The following is a 19805-nucleotide window of genomic DNA, read 5'->3' on the forward strand; positions in this document are numbered from 1 at the left end:
TGTCAGCATCACAGCAAGGAAGGAAAGACCTCAAGCTGCCCATCCCTGACCACGACCATCCTGCGAGTTCTCAGCCCCTTCCACAGTGGATGCCCTTGCATGCAAACTGCAAAGAGACGTTAAAGGCACATCTAGCTTGGCCCTCCAAAGTTGGCAGCTGCATCTCCCACAAAAGGGTGTAACAGAAAAGAGGGGAAACCGTAAACAGTGGGATTAAATGGCGATTAAATGCAAAAAGCACAATCTGCAACCATCGAATTAAGTAACCATTTGCAGCAGTAACTGATTTACAGTGTATTGTTTATTTAAATAAATTCTATCTCGCACTTCACCTTGTTAGTCTCAAAGCAGCTTACAACAATGAAATTCTACAAAACTTAAGATATACATGTTAAAGCTGCAAAATTTAAAAATCTCGATGATTTAAAAGCCCCAGAACGAAGCAAATGGCGACAACACAATTGTAGCAGCGCAAAGCGAGAGGAAAAGTTCCGCTTCCGCGCTGGAAGTCAGAAATCTCTTTTCCTGCAATGCCACGGGCTGCGTGCAGGCAGGGCTGTCGCAAGCGGCTCTCTCCCCGCGCGGCCTGAGCCGGGCCAAGAAGAGGAGGAGCCGCCGCCGCCCCCCCTCGCCCCCTGCAGGAAGCCGGGCTCGCCGCCAGGGGGCAGCAGCAGAGCTCGCCCTCCGCCCTTGGCTCCTCCTCCGAAACGCCGGGCGAAGGACCCGGAAGTGGGCTGGGGCGCGTCACCCGCCCGCCCGCCCGCCCCCTCCCTGGCCCCGCATCCCTATTGGCGGGCATCCGCTCGCGAGAGAACAAGAGGATCCGGGGCGCGCGCGCGCGCGGGGGCCGCTGGGGCCGAAAGCGGCCGGTGGCAGAGCGGGGGAGGGGAGCCCGTGGCGGGGCGCTCCCTGGAGAAGCAGGGTACGTGGGGATGCGGCGTCACGTGTACGGGCCGGGGAGAGAGGGGCCGGGGGCGCCGCGGGAGTTGGGCAGCGGCTTCTCCGCGCCCTGCTTCCCTCCCGGCCCCGGGGTCCGGGCGGGAGGCGAGAGGGGGGCCCGAGGGACCGGGCTGGGCAGCCCCGCTGTCCCCGGAGAAGACGAGAGCGGGGCAGGAAGAAAACTGAGCAGCGGGTCTCAGGCACATCCCGTCAGCATCCTGGGCTTTAGGTTGTTGCGCAATATTAAAAAGTTTTGATTTTGAACTTGACCTTAAAACTCAGTCCTGTTCTTGTCTCTGGTGCGTTCCATCTTTTGGGGTGGTTTTTAAAATAATTTTATTATTAATTAAAACACTACTTTCTCAGTCCCAAGGCAGCATGCAACAACATTATTGATTAAATTTGCAGGCGACCCTTCATCCATACATCTCAGAGCAGTTCACAACATAAAAATATAGCAGCCACTTTAAAATCAATACAGATAAAAAAGAGAATGCAGCTCATAACCCAGGGCAAAATTAAAGCAGTGTTACAAACTCAGATATACAAGCTAGATGCCAAATGGCTCCTTAAACCAGGGTTTCAGTTGCCAAAAAGGAATGCCTAGTTACCATTTTTCAGCCAGAAGGCTCCGAAGTCGTATTTTTCAATAAGATTTTTTGATTCCTGAAATTCATTCTTGTTGTGCAGATAAAATATAACAGATAGAATTCTACAGGGTGTGTTGCTAGTGTGTGAAAGCAGTCCAGATCCAGGCATGGACCTCCAGAGGGTGGAGATGTCAGGTGCCATCCTGGTGCTCAGGCAGCTTCACTTGGTCGCAAGTGGCTGATAGCCAGGTGCAAAATGTGCCTGGCAAATTTTGAACGCTGAGTTAAAGCATAACAAACTGCTGGAATGAAGCACCAATGAAGGCCGATTCATTTTTGAATCATGACATTTTTGTTTTTGACCACTGCGCAGCATGCCAATACAGATCAGGGGCAGCCAACACGGTGCTCTCCAGATATTGTTGGGCTACAGCTCCCATCAGTGCTGACCCTGCTGAGATTCGGCTGATCAGATTTTGAGACCAAAACATTTGAAGAGCCAAAGAGTTTCTGCCTCTCCTATATTACAGTACGATCACATGTTATGTGCATTTAACTCGTGTGATTTCAACCATACATAGTTGAAGGCCGGCTGGTTGAAATTCAACATGTTAAATGAAAGCAAGGCAGACAGCTTAAAAGCTTTTTTTTTGTGCCAGTGAAACCTGGTGCAAAAAGAGCTTTTAAGCTCTCTGCTTCGCTAAGGGGCAAGGTCCTCTCCGCGCACCAGTTTTGGGATGCTCTTGCAAGATCTCGCAGGGCTTTTTGAGTTCCAACAAAATCTTATGTGAGCATCCCTAGCAAGCAAGGCTAGGGAAAAGAGCTTTTCATGCTGGGAGAATCAAAGAACATGGGTTAGTAATGGCTTCCCACCTTATGACTAAGTCAAGGAAAACACATTTCTTGATGTGCAATGAGCGAAACAGCCCTGATCCTATATATTGGCTGAAAATACCATTTCAGATGGAAGCTGTGTCTGTGACAAACAGAATGCTTACTAACCTGTTGTAGTATCTTCTGTTGAAGACTATGTAAAGGAATAGTTTGTTTAATGAACTTCCATTTTAAGTTGTTTACTGCTACATTAGTTGAGTGAATTCCCTTTTTAAGAGGCAGATGTTAGCTTAAAATGTTGTTTTTCATTCTGCCAGGCCATAGACCAAACAGACTGACTCCAGGTGAACATGGCCTTCTACAGCTGTAACATATTCCTTGCAGTAGCTAGGTCCAGGTAAGAAATTAATTATTGACATTATTTTGTGGACTATAATACATCACTGTTTCAGTTGCCTAAAGCTTGGAAGAAGTGTGTCGTCATTGTAGTGAGAAACAGCGCCACTCATTAAACACATTGGGTTGCAGGAATGATTAATGGAATACTCAGGGGCCAATGAAGGTATTTGCCCGTTCACCAATACTGCTCATACCTGATCTTGTGCTGAACTTCAAGGGTTTGTAGATGCAGTAAGGAGTCTTTCTGCTTCTGTGTACCTCTGAACCCCAATATCATTATAGAGGATTCCAGATAAGGGCAGGATCTTGTCTTTGCTGTTGCACTGGACTTCAGAGATGCACAGAAGGAGCAAAGACTACTCTGCTTCCAAGTACCTCGGAAGCCCAGCATGGGCAAGACCCAATTTCCTTCTTAAGCTGAGGAGAGGGGTGAGTACTGATCACAATATTTTAAAGATGTGTTCTTGTATTTCTGCTATGCCCTTTCTTCCATAAAGGTACAATGCAGACAAAACTACAATTACAAAACAGTTAAAACATTTAAAAACAGCTGTACAGAATAAACTCTCTCACACACACCCCTACACACAAAATTGCACAGTACAGCAGGTGAGGAATACTGCTCCATCAGATTCCAGTCACCCTTCTCTACAGGCATGGACAAACTAGTGCATCTTTAGTTGACGCCAAAGGCCTGCAAAAATTTGGGCAGTACCAGTATTTTTGGTATTTTGTTACAGCAATTATTGTTTTGTCTCTTACCCCTCACAGGGGACCTCATCTTCTTGTACACTCCATCTGCTCCCCGTTCTCCCCATCGGTTGTATTTGCCCAGCTGTTGGATTCCCACCTTAACCGAACATACCTGAAGGACTCTGAGAGCCAGCAGTTGCTCCTCAGTGCGCAGCAGGGCATCAGGTTACCTCAGTTGCTAACTAAGCCCATGCGAATGCTTCACACATCAGCTTCCTGGCACCAAGAGCTTCAGGACAAAACTCAGCCTAGCCAAAGTACTGTAACAAAGGACACGGAGCTGGCCAAAGTTCCAGTGGACCAAGCGACAGAGACTGCCAAGATACCTTTACGCCAGAGGATCATAGATGAACTAAAACATTATTACAATGGATTCCATCTGCTTTGGATTGACACAAAAGTTGCTGCTAGGATGGTGTGGAGGCTGTTACACGGGCAAGTTCTCACTCGGAGGGAAAGGCGAAGGGTGAGCATTGAATGGAAAGCACTCAGCAGTGGAGTCCCGTCCACTGGACCAAGCAATCAAATGAATATTTGGAGCTGACTGGCCCCTACCATCAGATTTTTGGGTTGGTTCCAAATTTTTGTTCACTAGTCTGATAAGGTTGCCAAACTTTTTGGCTCAGTGGACACATTTCAGATTTGGGGGTGCCACTCACAAAGTGGCTGCCATATGGCATAACACAGAAATTAGAGAGGCAGTCATTCCTGGCAACCTTATGTGTACCATAGGATGTCAGCTATGTCCTGATTGTGGAAATCACATAATATGGATTACACACGCACACACACACATGCACACACACACACAGATGCCTCTCTGAGTTCACGTGCAGGACGTGATGATGACTTCTCTCCCTGTCTTGTTTCCAGTATTTGAGGCCAGGTCATAGGCATCCCTTTCTCCTTGGGGGAAACTCAGGATTGCTGCTGCAAGAGGGGAGACTATCACCCTTCCCTCCCACGCTCCTCTGAGCAAACCGTCTGACACAGCATGGCCTAGGAGAGATGGTCTCTGATCAGCTGCTTTCTCAAATACTCAGCTGAAAGGTTGATGCTACTTTTGCTGGGGGAGCAGGGAAAGGCACAATTACGTAAACAATCCTCAATTAATGTTATCTCTCCCCACACAACGAAATAAGCCCATTGGGGTGGTGCTTTTCAGGCCTGAGAGTTTTTAACTTGTGCGGGAAAAAAGCACATATTGAAATCATTGTGCTAATTTATAGCACAGTTCAATTTGTGATTTCTTGTCATGCATAAAATTGCGCATTTGGCTTGCTGCGACAAAATACTAGTTTCAAAAAATATTGTGTACTATCAAAGTTAATCCCTGCAGGACAGAGTAAAGAACCTTTGGTCCTCCGGATGTTGTTGGACACCCCCTCCCATCAGCCCCAGCGACCACGGCCAGTGATCAAGGATAGACATAGACAAAAAATCTTAGAGTTGGAAGGGACCATGATGGCCCTCTAGTCCAACCTCCTACAATGCAGGAATAGGCAGCTGTCCCTTACGGGGATCGAACCTGCAACCTTGGTGTTAACAGCACCAAGCTCTAAGCAACTGAGCTTGCTTTTTAAAATATATTTTAAGATGTAGAAGGGGAAATTCTGTTTCAATGTGGCTCTTAAGGTTGCTAATTTAAAGTGAATAAAAGATAAATCCCCTTCTTCAGGGCTAAATACATGTTATTGTCCTATTTTTAACTGGCAGAACTTTCATTATTTATTCAGCTCCTAAAAGTGTATGTTGCTTAGGAATTGCAATGATGTACCTACCTTTGATGGCTTATTCTTTGAAGCCCAGTTCTATAATTCTTGAAGGAACCTTTTCACAGAAGTCAAATCTTAACAGTTTAGTACTGGTTTTGAAGCATAGCATTTAAGCAAATCAAACATTGTTTGACAAGCATGCAATACTGAAATAAAAAGCATTTTAAAGCTGCTATATGTCAGTTTAGTATATTGATTTGTACGAACCAGGAAAACTTAGTTATAAAACATAAATTTCAGTTTTTATTGAAAAACAATAGTGGATTTACCTCAATTTAGAAATGTGCAGCTACATTTCTTTCAACAAAAGTGAATTACTATGTTGCATTAATGTCAACAAGCATCAGACATGATGAGAGTTCTAGTTCTTCAGCCTTTGGAGAGCCACAGGGTCCTCTCTTCTAGATAACTCAGTTTAACTGCTTCTGTACATCTAAGTCTGCAAAAGAGAGACTCTCCTTTTTCCATTTCATGCTTTCAAGATTTTGTGCAATCTTATATTTATATGAAGATGCTCTTTGAGGCACCATTTTCTTCTCAGATTGCTTAGTCATGCCTTAAAGAAATAAATCTGAAAGAAGTGTAGCTTATAACTTTAAAATCATATCAGCATAGCTTTAGCAAAATGAAAGATAGTGTCATAAACAAGAAAATGGGAGCTAGCTTAACATTTCTCCAGCCATATAGGAGACTAAAATCCTGCCTCAACAAAATTATTTGAAAGACATCTTAAAAACAAGTAGGGAAGTGCATTGCAAAGCTTCTCTGAAATTCCAGAGCAACAAAAAGGCACTTAGCCTTGCTGATGTCACCTACCTGGTTCTTTTGAGCAGGGCCTCTGCTGACAAGTTGAATGCATAGGAAGAGACTCTGTTGTTCTGCTTTGTGTCTTAACCTCTGCAGCTGATGAGAACATCTGCTGATCTTTTCCGGCTGGTTCCCTTTTTGGTGTTCATCATTGTGCCCTTCATGGAATTCCTCTTACCTGTATTTCTGAAACTGTTTCCTGAAATGCTGCCTTCAACCTTTGAAACCGAATCTAAGAAGGTCAGTATGAAAAGCAGCTCAGCCTTCGCCTCAACCACAGTGTATCATAGCATGATGTGGCGCCACTGTGTCAGGAATTGTCTGCCTCCAACTCTGCTGCATCTGTTTGCTGTATGGGAATCAATGTCTCCATAAGCTGTATGAAGGGGGATAGAGAGGCCCAAGTTCAAATCCTCTTGGCCTTGGGCTGAACACTCTCTTGGGCACGTACACTCTCTTAACCCACAAGGTTATTCTTAGGATAAAATGGACAAGTGGGAGATCCTATACACTACTCTGAGCTTCTTGAAAGAAGGATAGAATAAAAGGATAATAAGTCAGATATGGGTAAGTGCCAGGCATTATGCTTTCACAAGTGGGGATGAGAATCCTAGGCATAACTTGATACCTGCAACACCTAGCAATCTAGGTGTGCAATCTACATCTCAGAATAGAGTCCCAAATGGAACTGAGTCTTCATGGCGTCAAGATCCAGCCCCCTGCCTCCTTTTGTAGCATCTTGCTGATGAAGAGTTTGGGAAAATGCAAAAGCTTGTTCACTCCTAACAAAATTATTGCCCAACAGTGGATTTGGGAATGAAATAATAGAATAAAATATAGGCAGCAACCATTTTGGTACGTTCAGTTGATGCACACCCACCAATGCACAGCTCCCTTTGGACACAGAAGAAGGTGGAATGGGATGAGGTGTGTTTATGCGTGCTCCACCAATGCGCGTGGGGGCCAGGAACAGAACCTGCGCACAAAATGGTTGCCACCTATAGAGAGGAACAGGCACATTGATGCAGTTAAAGCAGCAGTCAGGAAAACTGTACTTCTGTATCTCACAGGCAATTTTAGCATTCATTCTCATTAAGAACCTACAGTAGTACCTCTAGCAAGTCTTTGATCTCTTGTTATCTCCTATAAATTTGAGCCATGAAAAATAACAGTGGAACAGAAACTGACTAGCTGTGAGCAAAAGGATAATATTGGCATATCTTACAGCACAGAAGGCTCACCTGTGGCCTTGCAGATGTTACTAGACTATAATTCCCATCGTCCCTGACCATTGGGCCATGCTGGCTGAGGCTGATGGGAACTAGAGTCCAACAGCAACTTTAGGGCCCCAGGTTATTTCTTGTCCCATGACCCTGCCTTATAGGGTTCTCAGCCACGACTGGACCTAATGGTCAGGGGTCCTTTTACCTTTACCTTTTTAAGAAGTACTGAAAAAGCTTTTGAATATTTGAAATCGTTAGATAACTGCAAATGTTTATTATTATTTGTATTAAGGAAGAAAAGCAGAGAAAGAAACTGAGTGCAAAGTTGGAACTAGCCAAATTCCTGCAGGAGACCATCGCAGAGCTGGCCAGAAGAAACAAAGCCAGTACTGGAGAAGCCACGAAGCAATTCTCTTCTTACGTTCAGCAGGTACAGACTTCTACTGCCCATCAGCTGATGGCTGGCTGGCAGCATGCCTTGCTCCAGCAAAGGAAGGAACCGTCAGACGCCCCACGCTTACACCCCCACCCCCACCTGACATCACGGGTGACATCGGCTGAGGGCGGCTGGGCATGGCTTCCCAAAATTGGTCTTGTGGGCCAAATTTGGCCTGCAGGCTGGAGATTCCTCAGCCTTGTTCTAGCGGAAAGTATTTGAATCCCCTCGCCACAATAATGTAGGTAGGTTTTGGAGACCACATAGAAGCTATGTCTTCCTATTTAGGCATAGGAAACTCTTCCCAACATTGTTTTCTTGTTTTTGTTTTTACTCATTACTTGAGGGTTTAGTGCAATATATCAGTTGCACTCAAAGTCAGTACTGTACATAGATTCCACATCAAGCGTCTGTCTGTAGCAGCACGTTCCTCAGCTTATACTTCCAACAATGTTTCGAGATTGAGTAATTCCAAGGCCTCCATAGAACGTATCTGTTGGTTTTGCCAAATTTCAGGACCTTTTGAGAAGAGATTCTCCATGTCCTGAACATTATATGTGCACTAAGGAAAGAACTTCCAATTGTTTGTGGAGCATGTATGGGAGGAGAAGGAGGAGGACACATTCTTGCTGGAATCTTATTCATTGCTTTGTACAGGTTCGGCATAGTGGCCAGCAGCCCAGCACCCAGGAGATCGTGCGGTTTTCAAAGCTATTTGAGGATGAGCTGACCCTGGAACACTTGGAGCGGCCACAGCTGGTGGTCCTCTGCAAATTGCTTGAACTGCAGCCCATTGGCACTAATAACCTCCTCCGCTTCCAGCTTTTGATGAAGCTCAGGTCTATCAAAACAGATGATGAAGTAAGAGACCAAAAAAAAAAAAAAAAAGAAAATGTTAACAGCTCTCTGCCAGTCATTTCTCTCTTCTGATACCTGAGTCTGAAAGGTGCAATCATGCCCAAGTCTCAGTGCTTTGGGCTGACAGATTATGTTTTCCACAGTCTGTGAAGGTAAACACAAAGTGCTGTGTCTGAACTCCCAATTACTTTCATGTAGTGGAAGCAGCATGTGCTGCCTATTTTCTTTCTCGCCATCCTAAGACTCCAGAATATTTCAGTTGGTCTACATAACAAGCTTTCATTTAAAAACCTATAGTGTTCAGAGAAAGTTGATAAAGTTAAGCTTTGTACAAGTTGCCCATGGATGCTGGAATTTAATACAGATGTCTGCAAGGTCACCCTCTAATGGATATGGCAATGTGGTTCTGTGCCATAACATCAGATTCCTGCACTGAAAGGGGTTGGACTAGATTACCCTCGGGGTCCCTTCCAACTCTACCATTCTGTGATTCTATCATCTCTGCCACCAAGGTATATTTAAGCAGTTTGCTGCCCCGCTAATACTGAAACAGTTCAACCAATGACAGTGACAGGAGACTTGAAGCCACCTCATTCCCACCCATATGCAGTCTTAATGTGAGGTCGGAGCAGCTCAGCCAACGGCAGGAAGAGGCAAGGCAGGCGCAGAGATTCAAGATGTAGGCAGATATTGCAGGTGTGAATAAGTTAGATGGCGAGGAAGGTTTTTACAGGAGAATTGAAAAGACAGGCCGTGTAACAACAACAACAACAACAACAACAACAATATAAAAAAATATTTATACCCCACCCATCTGACTGGGTTTCCCCATCCACTCTGGGCTGCTCCCAACAGAATTAATGATGATGATGATATGATAAAACATGAGACATTAAAAACTTCCCTAAACAGGGCTGCCTTCAGAGGTCTTCTAAAGTGAAATAGTTGCAAACCGATAGTACTACCCCCCACTCTAAGAAAATCACATCTGACATCACATGTGTGATAAACCAAATGGAGCTCCTGTTTAGAAAAAAAAAAAAAACAGAATGGTTAATAAAGGCATTAGAACACACATTACCAATATCATCATAACAGTTACACTTTTAACCCAACATGGTAAAAGCTTATTCCCAATCCATTAAGGTTTCTTCAGGTCTCCTGCTTCCTTCTTGGTGCATACTCCAGCCCAGGGGTCGGCAAACTAAGGTCCATGGGCCGGATCAGGCCCAATTGCCATCAGGATCTGGCCCACAGACTGACCGAGGATGGGCGTGGGGATTCTGTTCATTCGGGCTGCACCACTTTTATTCCTGTGCCATTCCATCCCCCCCCCCCCGTGATGCTGGTGCCTCCTGGCTTCTCCCCGCCCTGCCTAGAGGAGGAAGGGGGCTGGGGTGAGCTGGCTGAGCGCCATTTTAAGCAGCCCCCTCTCCAGAGCCAGCCCTTTTGCGCCACTCATCTTCCCTCCACCATTGCTGCCCTGGTGCTGCTGTGGGCCAGAGAGCGGAGCAGACGAGCTCACCCCGCCTCCCCATGAGAAGAAGCTGCGGCAGCAGCCCCTGGAAAGGTATGCGCAGCAGGTGGGGAGGAGGACTTCTTGCCCCCCATGCCTCTTCTTCTAGCCCCCCCCCCCCCCGGTGCCGCTTCTCCGGTCCGCCACAAGGTCTGAGGAAAAGTGGACCGGCCCGCGGCTGAATTTCCCCCCCAACCCCTGCTCCAGCCTGATCTGCATTACAAAAATAGCTTTCAAACACATAAACAGAGTAATTCTAAAAATGTTAAACAGTCAAAAATAATAAACATGCAAAAAAACCCCCTGTGTTTCAAAATCTGTTGCAAAGACGACTTCGGCCCAGTATACCTGAAGGAGCATCTCCACCCCCATCATTCAGCCCCAACACTGAGGTCCAGCGCCGAGGGCCTTCTGGCGGTTCCCTCCCTGCAAGAAGCGAAGTTACAGGGAAGCAGGCAGAGGGCCTTCTCGGTGGTGGCACCTGCCCTGTGGAACGCCCTCCCATCAGATGTCAAGGAGATAAAGAACTATCTGACTTTTAGAAGACATCTGAAGGCAGCCCTGTTTAGGAAAATTTTAATATTTGATGAATTATTGTATTTTTAAGATTTTCCTGGAAGCTGCCCAGAGTGGCTGGAGAAACCCAGCCAGATGGGCAGGATATAAAAAAATTATTATTATTATTATTATTATTATTATTATTATTGCTGCTACTACTACTTGCAAGAAGAATTCCTGCAGCAAAAGTGAACAAACCCAAACCCCTGTCCCTTGCCCTCCCCCCCCATCAGGTAGCTGGCTGCATGGCCCTTTGCCTTGGGGTTTCTTAGAGTTTTCCGGCTTGAGTGACTCACACTGCTACATAGAGTTCCTTATGGCATTTTCACAAAGTTCTCATTTCAAGCAAGTTAAACAACTACTTTGGTGCCAAACTCACAGGTTCTGCTTCTCTGGTTGTGAGTCAGAAACATTAAACTCACACCCCAGTCCCAAAATAGTTCCTGTATGGTCTTTTAGGTTAGTTAATCAGGGGCACCCATTGTTTATCTGAAAGTGATTGAGTGCTGGCTAGACTGAATCAGCTAAAGTGTCCCCATAATGCTGCTTCTCTCACTTTCTATGGTCACAAATTTTCAAACTTGCATAACCACAGCTGTGCATAACTACAGCTTTCAGTTACTAAGACTAGGACTCGTAACCAAATAGGGATTTTGATTTTTAATCAGTAGGCTGATTTTAAACTTGCACATTGCTAAAACTTGGATAGAGGTGACTTTTGATGTATTGACAGAAGCACGATAACCTAATAAACCCAAAGCTATGATTTGTTGTTGGAATGAAAGGCCACGTGTAATTTTTTAATTTTTTAATTTTTTTAAAAAAATATTTGATTTTCAAGAATATAAACATATAACAAAACCAATTCCGAATCCAAATATTGAGATTTCTCTAAATCTCCTGACTTCCCCCCATCTCTTTCCCCATCCTATTTTCAACTGCATATCAATACCTCTCCAAATATTTTTATCTTTCTAAGTTATCCATATATTCTGTTACATTACAAGTGTGTTTAAAATCCTGCTAATGTTTTAACCTGCTTACAATAATCTTGTATATACATTACAAATATTCCATCAACTTGGTTTGCCTTTCTTCTCTGGTTAGGGTTGTCTCTTCCTTCTATCTCTGGGCTAGTAACGTCCGTGCGGCTATTGTCACGTACATGAACAGTTTTTTCTGGTCCTTTGGAATTTTGGTACCTATAATTCCTAATAAAAAGGCTTCTGGTTTTTTAACAAAAGTTATTTTAAACTTTTTTTTCATTTCATTATATATAATTTCCCAGAAAGTTTTAACTACAAGTCCACCACATATGATAAAAGGTACCTTAATTTTCTTTACATTTCCAGCATATGTTTGTACTTGTTCTATACATTTTTGCTAATTTTACTGGGATCAAATACCACCAGTACATCATTTTAATATAGTTTTCTTTCAGTGAAGAACATGTCGTAAATTTCAGATCTGTTTTCTATAGCCTCTCCTCTATAGTCTATCATTTGTATATTATGTCCCAAGTCTTCCGCCCAGTGTATTTGACCTGTTCATCTTTTGTATGCCATTCCATTCCATGGCATATGAATGGAATGGTGTAATATTTTTTTTCTTTTCAAAAATAGTTTAACCCTCTGCATTGCCAGGAAAAGGCTCTGTTTTACTCTTAGTGCTTCAGTTTGTTTCTATAGTATGTGTCAGTGAGAGAGTGTTACCTTCTGAGTTCACCACTTGCTGAAAGGGATGGTGGCCTGATTTCCAAAAGAAGAAGGTGGTGCTAATTTGATCTCTCTTTGCTATGTGCAGATGATTGCCAAGGAAGGTGTTAATGGCTTGAGCGTGTCTGAGCTGCAAAGTGCCTGCAGAGCCAGAGGAATGAGGTCCTTGGGCCTCACGGAGGAGCAGCTGAAAGAGCAACTCAACCAGGCAGGTTGGGGATGAGGGAGGGTGGGGGGAATCAGCTCTGAGAAGAGAATTACTCTTTTGGATTAAATTTATATTCTACCCTTCCTCCCAAAGGAGCCCAGGGCAGCAAGCAACAAAGGAGCAAAAGAATTAAAATAAAGCAAAACATTAAGAAAGCTAAAAACATTTAAAAACAGTCAGCTACCCCTCACAACTAATAATTTCAAGGTTGCCAGGAACAGCATTCATTATTCTGAATAATTTCCCCCCTGCATGTCCTAGATGTGCACAAAATATACTACAAGCTTAAGCCCAAGTTTATCCCATAGATTCGTGGAAGAGGAGAGATCTACTCATGGATATCTGCAGCATCCAGAATCAGGAGAGGAGCTGGCCCTGTGGGCAGTGAGGGGGTGGCAGGGAATGGAGAGGGGCGGGGAGAGCACGGCTGCTTGCAGGCTTCCCATAGCATCTCGTTGGTCCCTGTTAGAAGATGCTGTGTTCAATGGCCTGGTCCAGCAGCTAGGTTCTTCTTCTATTCTTATGTCACAACAGAGTACATCATCTGATATAACAGGACCCTTAGGGTCTCTAACAGAAAGTAGTGCTGCTTTTATGGCTAAATCCCAATTGGATCAACTTAGTTTTCCCAGTGCTATTCCCCATTATCAGACTTTAGTCTTACATATTTAAGAATTATGTGAGAGCCCAAATGAGCTGAATTGGGTACCATCTCACATGAGTCAGCAGTTATTGGTAGGAGATTCCGCATACCAGGATTAGATCCTGTGCTGAAGGATCTGAGTTTATTGAGCAAGACAGATACGGCTTCAACATCTGTGCAGCTAATCAGCAAATTCCACCACTTAGCTGAAAGCTAGCTTAAGCTGCCTTGTAATTTTGCACTCCAGCATCCCTAGGTGGCCTTCACATGTCCCCACTGCCTTTTCTGCTGGGAGCTAGCAGGAAAGTGTGGGGCCTCAGGTGGATGCTGAAATGGTGGAGCCCCATATTTTCATGTCGTTGAGGAACCTCTGGCATCTTTAGGTCTCCCCTTCCCCTGGGTGAACTGCTGTGTGCTCTCCGTTGGACTTGACCTCAGGCCAGCATGAGTCCTCTGGGGCAAACTCCAGCAGCCCCATCTCTGCAGAGGCCTGCTTTGCCTTGAACTCTTACTCTAAAGCATTGTGGGAAAGGAACACAGGAATGTTGCAGGATTTGCTTTTCAGTTTAAACAACTTAAGAATGATATGGATCAGGCAGAAGATAAAGCAAGCATGGGCAGGCTGCCTAATGTTAGTTGAGATGCCAGCCTCTATCTGAACAACTGTGTAAAGGCAGGTTGCTTATCCATGTGGGAAGGTGGCCCATGCTCCAACACCTGTGCATGGATTTTTCAGGCTCACTAAAATGCAATTCCCCACCACAGTTTAAATCAAAATTCTCTGACACCGTCTTTCTCTTGTTTCTTTCTGCTACACAGTGGCTAGATCTACATCTTAGAGAAAACGTTCCCCCTTCTCTGCTGCTACTTTCTCGTGCCTTATATTTGACAGAGGTGAAGCCCAAGCCTCTTGTGAATCCAGCTGAGGTGAGCAGGATCGACGGCAGCAGTGTTCAAGAAATGGACCTGATGGCTTCCTGAGGAGGAGTGGGTTTGTGAGGCTGACAGGGATGATCTAGAACCACTGCAGCAGAGTTTTTACAAGAGGGGCAGACCCACCAATAGGTGTGGGGAACTGTTCCTTCCCCAGTTTTAGACTACACATGATTATTTCGCAGGAGCACTTATGGCTAAAAGGTATAAAGAAGTAAATATAACAAATGCTCTTAATACACACCTTGTTAGGTCCAGTCTAAGTTAGTTGAATTTGGGTCCTGATGAAACCAATCAGTTTTGTCATGACTTTTTAGTTCCTGTTGATGTCATTGGAACCAAAGTCCAGCTAACTTGCAGCTGAATCCTGTACCTGTTGGCCCATAATCTCATTAAGTCTAAGTAAGATTTATTCCCAAGAGTGTATAGCATTGCAGCTTTAATCCTGAACGTGTCTGTGAAGTTCGAAAGCTGGCTCTTGAACTCTCATCTCTCTCCTCCCTCCCCTGCACCTGAAAACTGAAATGGCACCTCCTGAGTGAGGTTAATTAGACAGTTTGGGAAACCCCGTGTTTTGTCCTGCATCAATAATGTCCTCCTCCATGTGGGTATCTGCTGCTTCCTTCAAGGCGAGTCCCAAGAATGCAGATCTCAGGAGGCATAAAATCTTTCACAGACTTCTTCCTTCCTGACGGCATCTGCACACAATTCCCAAGCGACACACTTTGTTTCTTGTGGGTCCAAGTCTCAGAGACGGGTGCTGTAATCCCAAATTAGCACTGCAGGAAAGCCTTAACATTTTCCCTCTGTAGATAATTAGGGTGAAGGCAGTCTTGCTTCACTGAGATCTAGAAAGCAAATGGTGACACCAAGCTTTCTGTTCTTGCTTTAGCCTCTGAAGACCGAGGGTGATGCAGACACAGATGATGAGGATCATGAGACCTTGTTGGATTCTGCCCCCAAAGTACAGGAAAGAAAGGTGAGAAATGGTGTGTGCTCTTTGGGTGTTTTCTCAAAGCTTCTCCAATAATTAGGCTCATAAGTAACTAAAAGGGTGTTCACCAGTTGCCCTCATGGTGTAGTAGCATTTCTTTCTTGAAGAACACCAGGGCTCTTGCAACAAAATTGCTTGGGTTCATCGTTCTGTTTTTTCCTTCTGAATCTTGGCCTACAAACCAGTTCTCTGACCTTATTTCTCTCTCTCCCTCTTGAAGAGTGAAGAATTTATATTGCAGCCAAGAGAGAAATTACCAGTTCCTGAGGTGTCAGTCAAGCCTTCTGCAGGAGAGGTGAGTTTTACCTCTTTGCCTCTTGCACTACAGCTTGTAAATAAACAATGACAAAGCTGACAGTATTTAAGACTATGTACCACACGAATAGATTTTTGTTTTATCATCTTAACCAAACAAAATAGTTATTAAAATTACTGATAAAATAGAGAGTCCGGGGAAGATGGCGCCGGGTCAAGTCTCAGCTGAGTCTCTGCTGCGTGAGTAGGAGCTCTAATGATCACATTACCCTGATAAAAAGGCTCAACCTTTGAAAATATCTGCCAGCTTTTATCAGTAAAGGACTCCGGGAGCTGCCCTGACAGCCGAAAATTCTGTCAGACATCAAGCCTATCTTGCTGTCCGTGCCCTAAAAAAAGAGTATAAAGACCTAATACTCCACCAAAAGAATGCCTATACCAGAAAATGTTGGCTAGAATTAATTAGTGCGGCAAAAGCAAAAGATCAGACACTATTCTAGAAACTGGTAGCTTCTGGCACCCATAAAGCTATTTCCCCCGTACCCTCACAAATTCCCCCTAGCCTGTGGGTCTCATTCTTCCAATCTTTGTATGAGGACGCTGAACCTCCACTACAGAATTATAATACAGAACAACTGGCTAAATGGCCGCCTGTTTCAGTAACTGAAGTGAAATCATGTATAAACCAACTGAAAACGGCCAAAGCCCCAGGCTCAGACGGCATTACGCCAAAAATGATAAAAGCACAGGCGGATTGGTGGGCACGTTTCTTAGCCACCCTCTTCACCTACATAGATGACACCGGCCGCATCCCAAGGGAATGGGGAACAGCCATAATAGTTCCAATCTATAAAAAGGGCAACAGGGGACCCAGCGAATTGTAGGCCGATTAGCTTATTAAGTTTGATCAGTAAACTCTACGCAAAGCACCTCCTTAATAAGTTTACAGACTGGCTAGAGAACGAAGATATCCTGGCAATAGAACAAGCGGGCTTCAGACCCAGAAGGTCCACGACAGATCACTGCCTAACGCTACAACATCTCATCAACAAATACAACTCAGGAGGACAGGCCTCACTATACGCAGCCTTCATTGACCTAAAAGCAGCTTTTGATACATCCAGAACCAGACTCTGGGACAGACTACAGGGTACCAATATAGATAGAAGGTTCCTGCTCTTAATCCAGGCACTGCACGCAAACACGGCCCTTAGAGTCAGGTGCAGCTGCCTAGGACACCTAACGGACCCAATTAAAACCTTCAAAGGAGTCAGGCAAGGGTGCCTATTGGCCCCTCTACTATTTAATTTCTATCTAAATAACTTAGTATCTGCACTCAATGACTCAGAACTCCACCCGCCGAAGCTCGCAAATCGGCATATTTCGGTCCTGCTATATGCCGATGATGCGGTAATTCTATCTAGAACCCCCATTGGACTCCAAAGAGCACTAAGAAAGCTCGCAGCATACTGTGAATCTGAATGTCTCGAAATCAACTATCAAAAGACCAAGATACTCGCTTTTGGGGAAAAACCAAAGCTTAGAAGCTGGGAACTCCAAGGCCATAAATTAGAACAAGTCACAACTATAAGTATCTAGGAATGGTGGTACAGGCCTCAGGAACCAACAAACTACACATAAACTTCATCAGGAGTTCAGCGGAAAAAACCGCAAATTGTATTCTTAAATTCTTCAGAGCACAAGGGGGCTTCTTTGTCCCCGCAGCTCTAAAATTATACAAGGCCAAAACTTTGGCACAACTCCTGTATGGTTCCTTTTTGGGTCCGCCTTCCTCTGCTTTCTCCCCCCTTGAGAGAGTTCAATCTAGACTTCTTAGAGCTCTCCTCCAAGTCCCCAGATGTGTCTCAAATGCATGGGTTAGATTGGAAACAGGGATGATGAGAGTGGAGGCTAGCATTTGCTTAACATCAGTATACAAATGGCTGACATTGAATCTGCTCCCCCGAGGGATAGCCCCACTGATCCTCTGTGACCAATTCCAGTCAGGCTGGCAGACTGCAGTTCTGAACACCCTCCCGAAACTGGGTTTTGCCCCTCAGGCCCTTCTAAGTCTGGGCTTGGGCCAGGCAAAAGCCACGGTCAGGCAAAGAATATTAGACACCGCGAGACAACAGGACTGCGCAAGGTGCCCCGACCATAAAATTGGAGAAATCGAGAAATATATAGCCGAACCGGCAGCATATCTCTTCTTTCTTGTATCTAGAAATGCAAGAAGGGCATTTACACTCGCCAGTCCTGGATGGAGCCTTTAGAAAAGTCCCCTATGCCCAGAGACTTTGCACCTGTCCATTGGGAGAGATAGGAAGCCCAGAACACTTGTTCTTTAAATGTCCCTTTTATGAAGAAGCACGCAGTAAGTTCATTGATCCCCTACTGGTGAGGCTCGCCAACCTCCCGCAAAAGCAAAAATTTGACCTTTTGCTGTTAGGCAAAGACCAGAAGAAGACCTGGATGGTCGCCAGATTCTGTGTGCAAATCTGTAGACGCAGACCATCACCCAACTCAAAATAGTCCGGCATGAAAATCCCCAAACTCGGTTCCATTGGTGACTCTGAGTCAACTCCCTGGGATAGTTTATTGTTGCACATTGTGTCTAAATTTATTGTTGTACATTGTTTTAATTGTCTGTTTTAACCATATTTGCACACCAGTTTCTAATGCTGTGAGTGTCCTCTATTTCAGAGGCTTCTACTCTGCAGCCTCTTATCTTTGTTTTAACTGCGAGTCTTTTAGTTCTTACGCTCTTACAGTTGTTTTAACTGCATGTTTTTATTTGTTTTTAGTTTTTATCTGTTTTAATTATCAGTTTTTATCCATCCATTATCCGTGTTTAATCTTGTATTTTATTCAGATGTTTTATCCTATGCTTGTTTCCTTGGCCTTATTTGCTCCAACATTTATCAGTTTAAAAAATCCTAACTGCTATTTTATTTATATGTTTGTTTGTTTTTTATCCTGGTCTGTGAACGTAATAAAGTTCATTCATACTGATAAAATATACACATGAATTACCGAGACCTCAATATGGTGGTTTTTTTCTTTTCTTGACCTGTTGAAACATATATAACATGGTGATTTAACATTTTATAAACAAATCACCACTCATACAAGTTGATTAGAAAGTGCAGTTAGGAGCAAATGACTAAGATGAGAGAGGTGATGCGAGAAAGCTCTTCCGATGAGAGAAGTGCATTTTCAGGTGCCAAAGACTGAACCACCATGAAATCAGTGGAATGCAGTGCTATGGCTGGACTGCAAAAGAACTGCTGCTGTATTAGGCCCGTGTTGCTATAAAACTCCCTCTCTCCTCCCTGAGGACACTTATTTGGAAGCAAGGCCTCTGGAACTGATCTCCAAGTGCATTGTGTTTTGTATCAGAAGGTTTATTGATATTGAGTATTCCAAAACTGTACACCAGCAGCATCTCCTTTGTTACTCAGGTTTGCCTCTTGTTCTTTTCCAGACGAAAATAGAAGCCTCTCGGAGCAGCAAAGCCAGTGCTAATGGAGTCTAGCTGTTCTACCAGCAAATATTTGGGCACTCCAGGATTAAAAGCTCCATTCTCTGAAGTTGTAGACTAGCCCCTTTCCCACTCCTTAGATCTGATATGGATGCTTTTTCTTTGCATCTAAGCCAGGCTGAAGAGCCTGTTGTATACAGTGCCACTCTCTCCTTTTATCTTATTCTGTGTCGTTTAACTTATTTTTTTGTAAATATGTACATAGGCTATGATTGGGAGAAGGTGTAACTTATGCAATCTTGTCAGATGTTAAGATTTGTATTTCTAAATTTTTTAGTAAAGCAGTGGTTTATTATTACTTGGGTGGTGTTTTTGTGTGTGCGTGCAAACAACTGACAAGCATCAATACTATAACAAGTACTTTTCTGTGTGGACATGATATAATTTTGGGCTTCCCAACTTTGAGGCTGACACACTTGGAATTTAAACTGATTTACAGGCTAATCCTAAACAGATGCATTTAAGCCAGAGCCACAATCACATGGATTCTTTTGGGGAAGCCATGCACTTTAAATGTATGGTGTGGAAATGACCTTAGAAGGAAGCTCTGGATGACTCTCTTCCAAATAAGCATGCATAGGATTGCAGCTTTACCATAACTATTTTATTTTACAAAGGTGGGGTAGAATGAATGAAAATAATAACTAATTCCCATCCCTCTCTAAGCAACAACATCTGATTACTCACTGGAGGAAATTCAAAATGCTATTTGAACAGTTATTCCTATTTAGTATCACCAGAGAGCAGCAGAGTACAACATTTCTTGGAGCAGTCATCCTTGCAGATCACTGGGAAAAGATACTATTTCCTAAGGAGAAAAACGGCAAC

General features: G+C 44.1%; 1 protein-coding gene across 2 annotated transcripts; it reads left to right on the plus strand.

Annotated features, from left to right (window-relative positions):
* The first annotated feature begins 862 nt into the window (after nt 1-862).
* Nucleotides 863-19275, plus strand: LETM2 (leucine zipper and EF-hand containing transmembrane protein 2). 2 transcript variants are annotated; one of them, XM_079955117.1, is made up of 11 exons: nt 863-922; nt 2681-2760; nt 3534-3981; nt 6194-6337; nt 7613-7750; nt 8414-8617; nt 12492-12611; nt 14074-14181; nt 15080-15166; nt 15402-15476; nt 18921-19275. In XM_079955117.1, the coding sequence occupies exons 2-11, from the start codon at nt 2714-2716 to the stop codon at nt 18969-18971; spliced, it is 1422 nt and encodes a 473-aa protein (XP_079811243.1). In that variant the 5' UTR covers nt 863-922; nt 2681-2713; the 3' UTR covers nt 18972-19275. The 2 variants fall into 2 exon arrangements, with proteins under 2 accessions (XP_079811243.1, XP_079811244.1); XM_079955118.1 differs by lacking the exon at nt 863-922 and adding an exon at nt 1175-1238.
* Nucleotides 19276-19805: the final 530 nt, after the last annotated feature.

This window comes from Podarcis cretensis (assembly GCF_951804945.1).
Source record: "Podarcis cretensis genome assembly, chromosome: 15".
NCBI classification, from domain to species: domain Eukaryota; kingdom Metazoa; phylum Chordata; class Lepidosauria; order Squamata; family Lacertidae; genus Podarcis; species Podarcis cretensis.

Bases quoted from the DNA above. Each gene is read 5' to 3' on its own strand.
- LETM2 (XM_079955117.1), top strand. From the start codon at position 2,714: ATGGCCTTCTACAGCTGTAACATATTCCTTGCAGTAGCTAGGTCCAG. The intron at 6,338-7,612 runs GTCAGTATGAAA...ATTTGTATTAAG, and splicing joins TTGAAACCGAATCTAAGAAG to GAAGAAAAGCAGAGAAAGAA. The intron at 12,612-14,073 runs GCAGGTTGGGGA...TCTGCTACACAG, and splicing joins TGAAAGAGCAACTCAACCAG to TGGCTAGATCTACATCTTAG.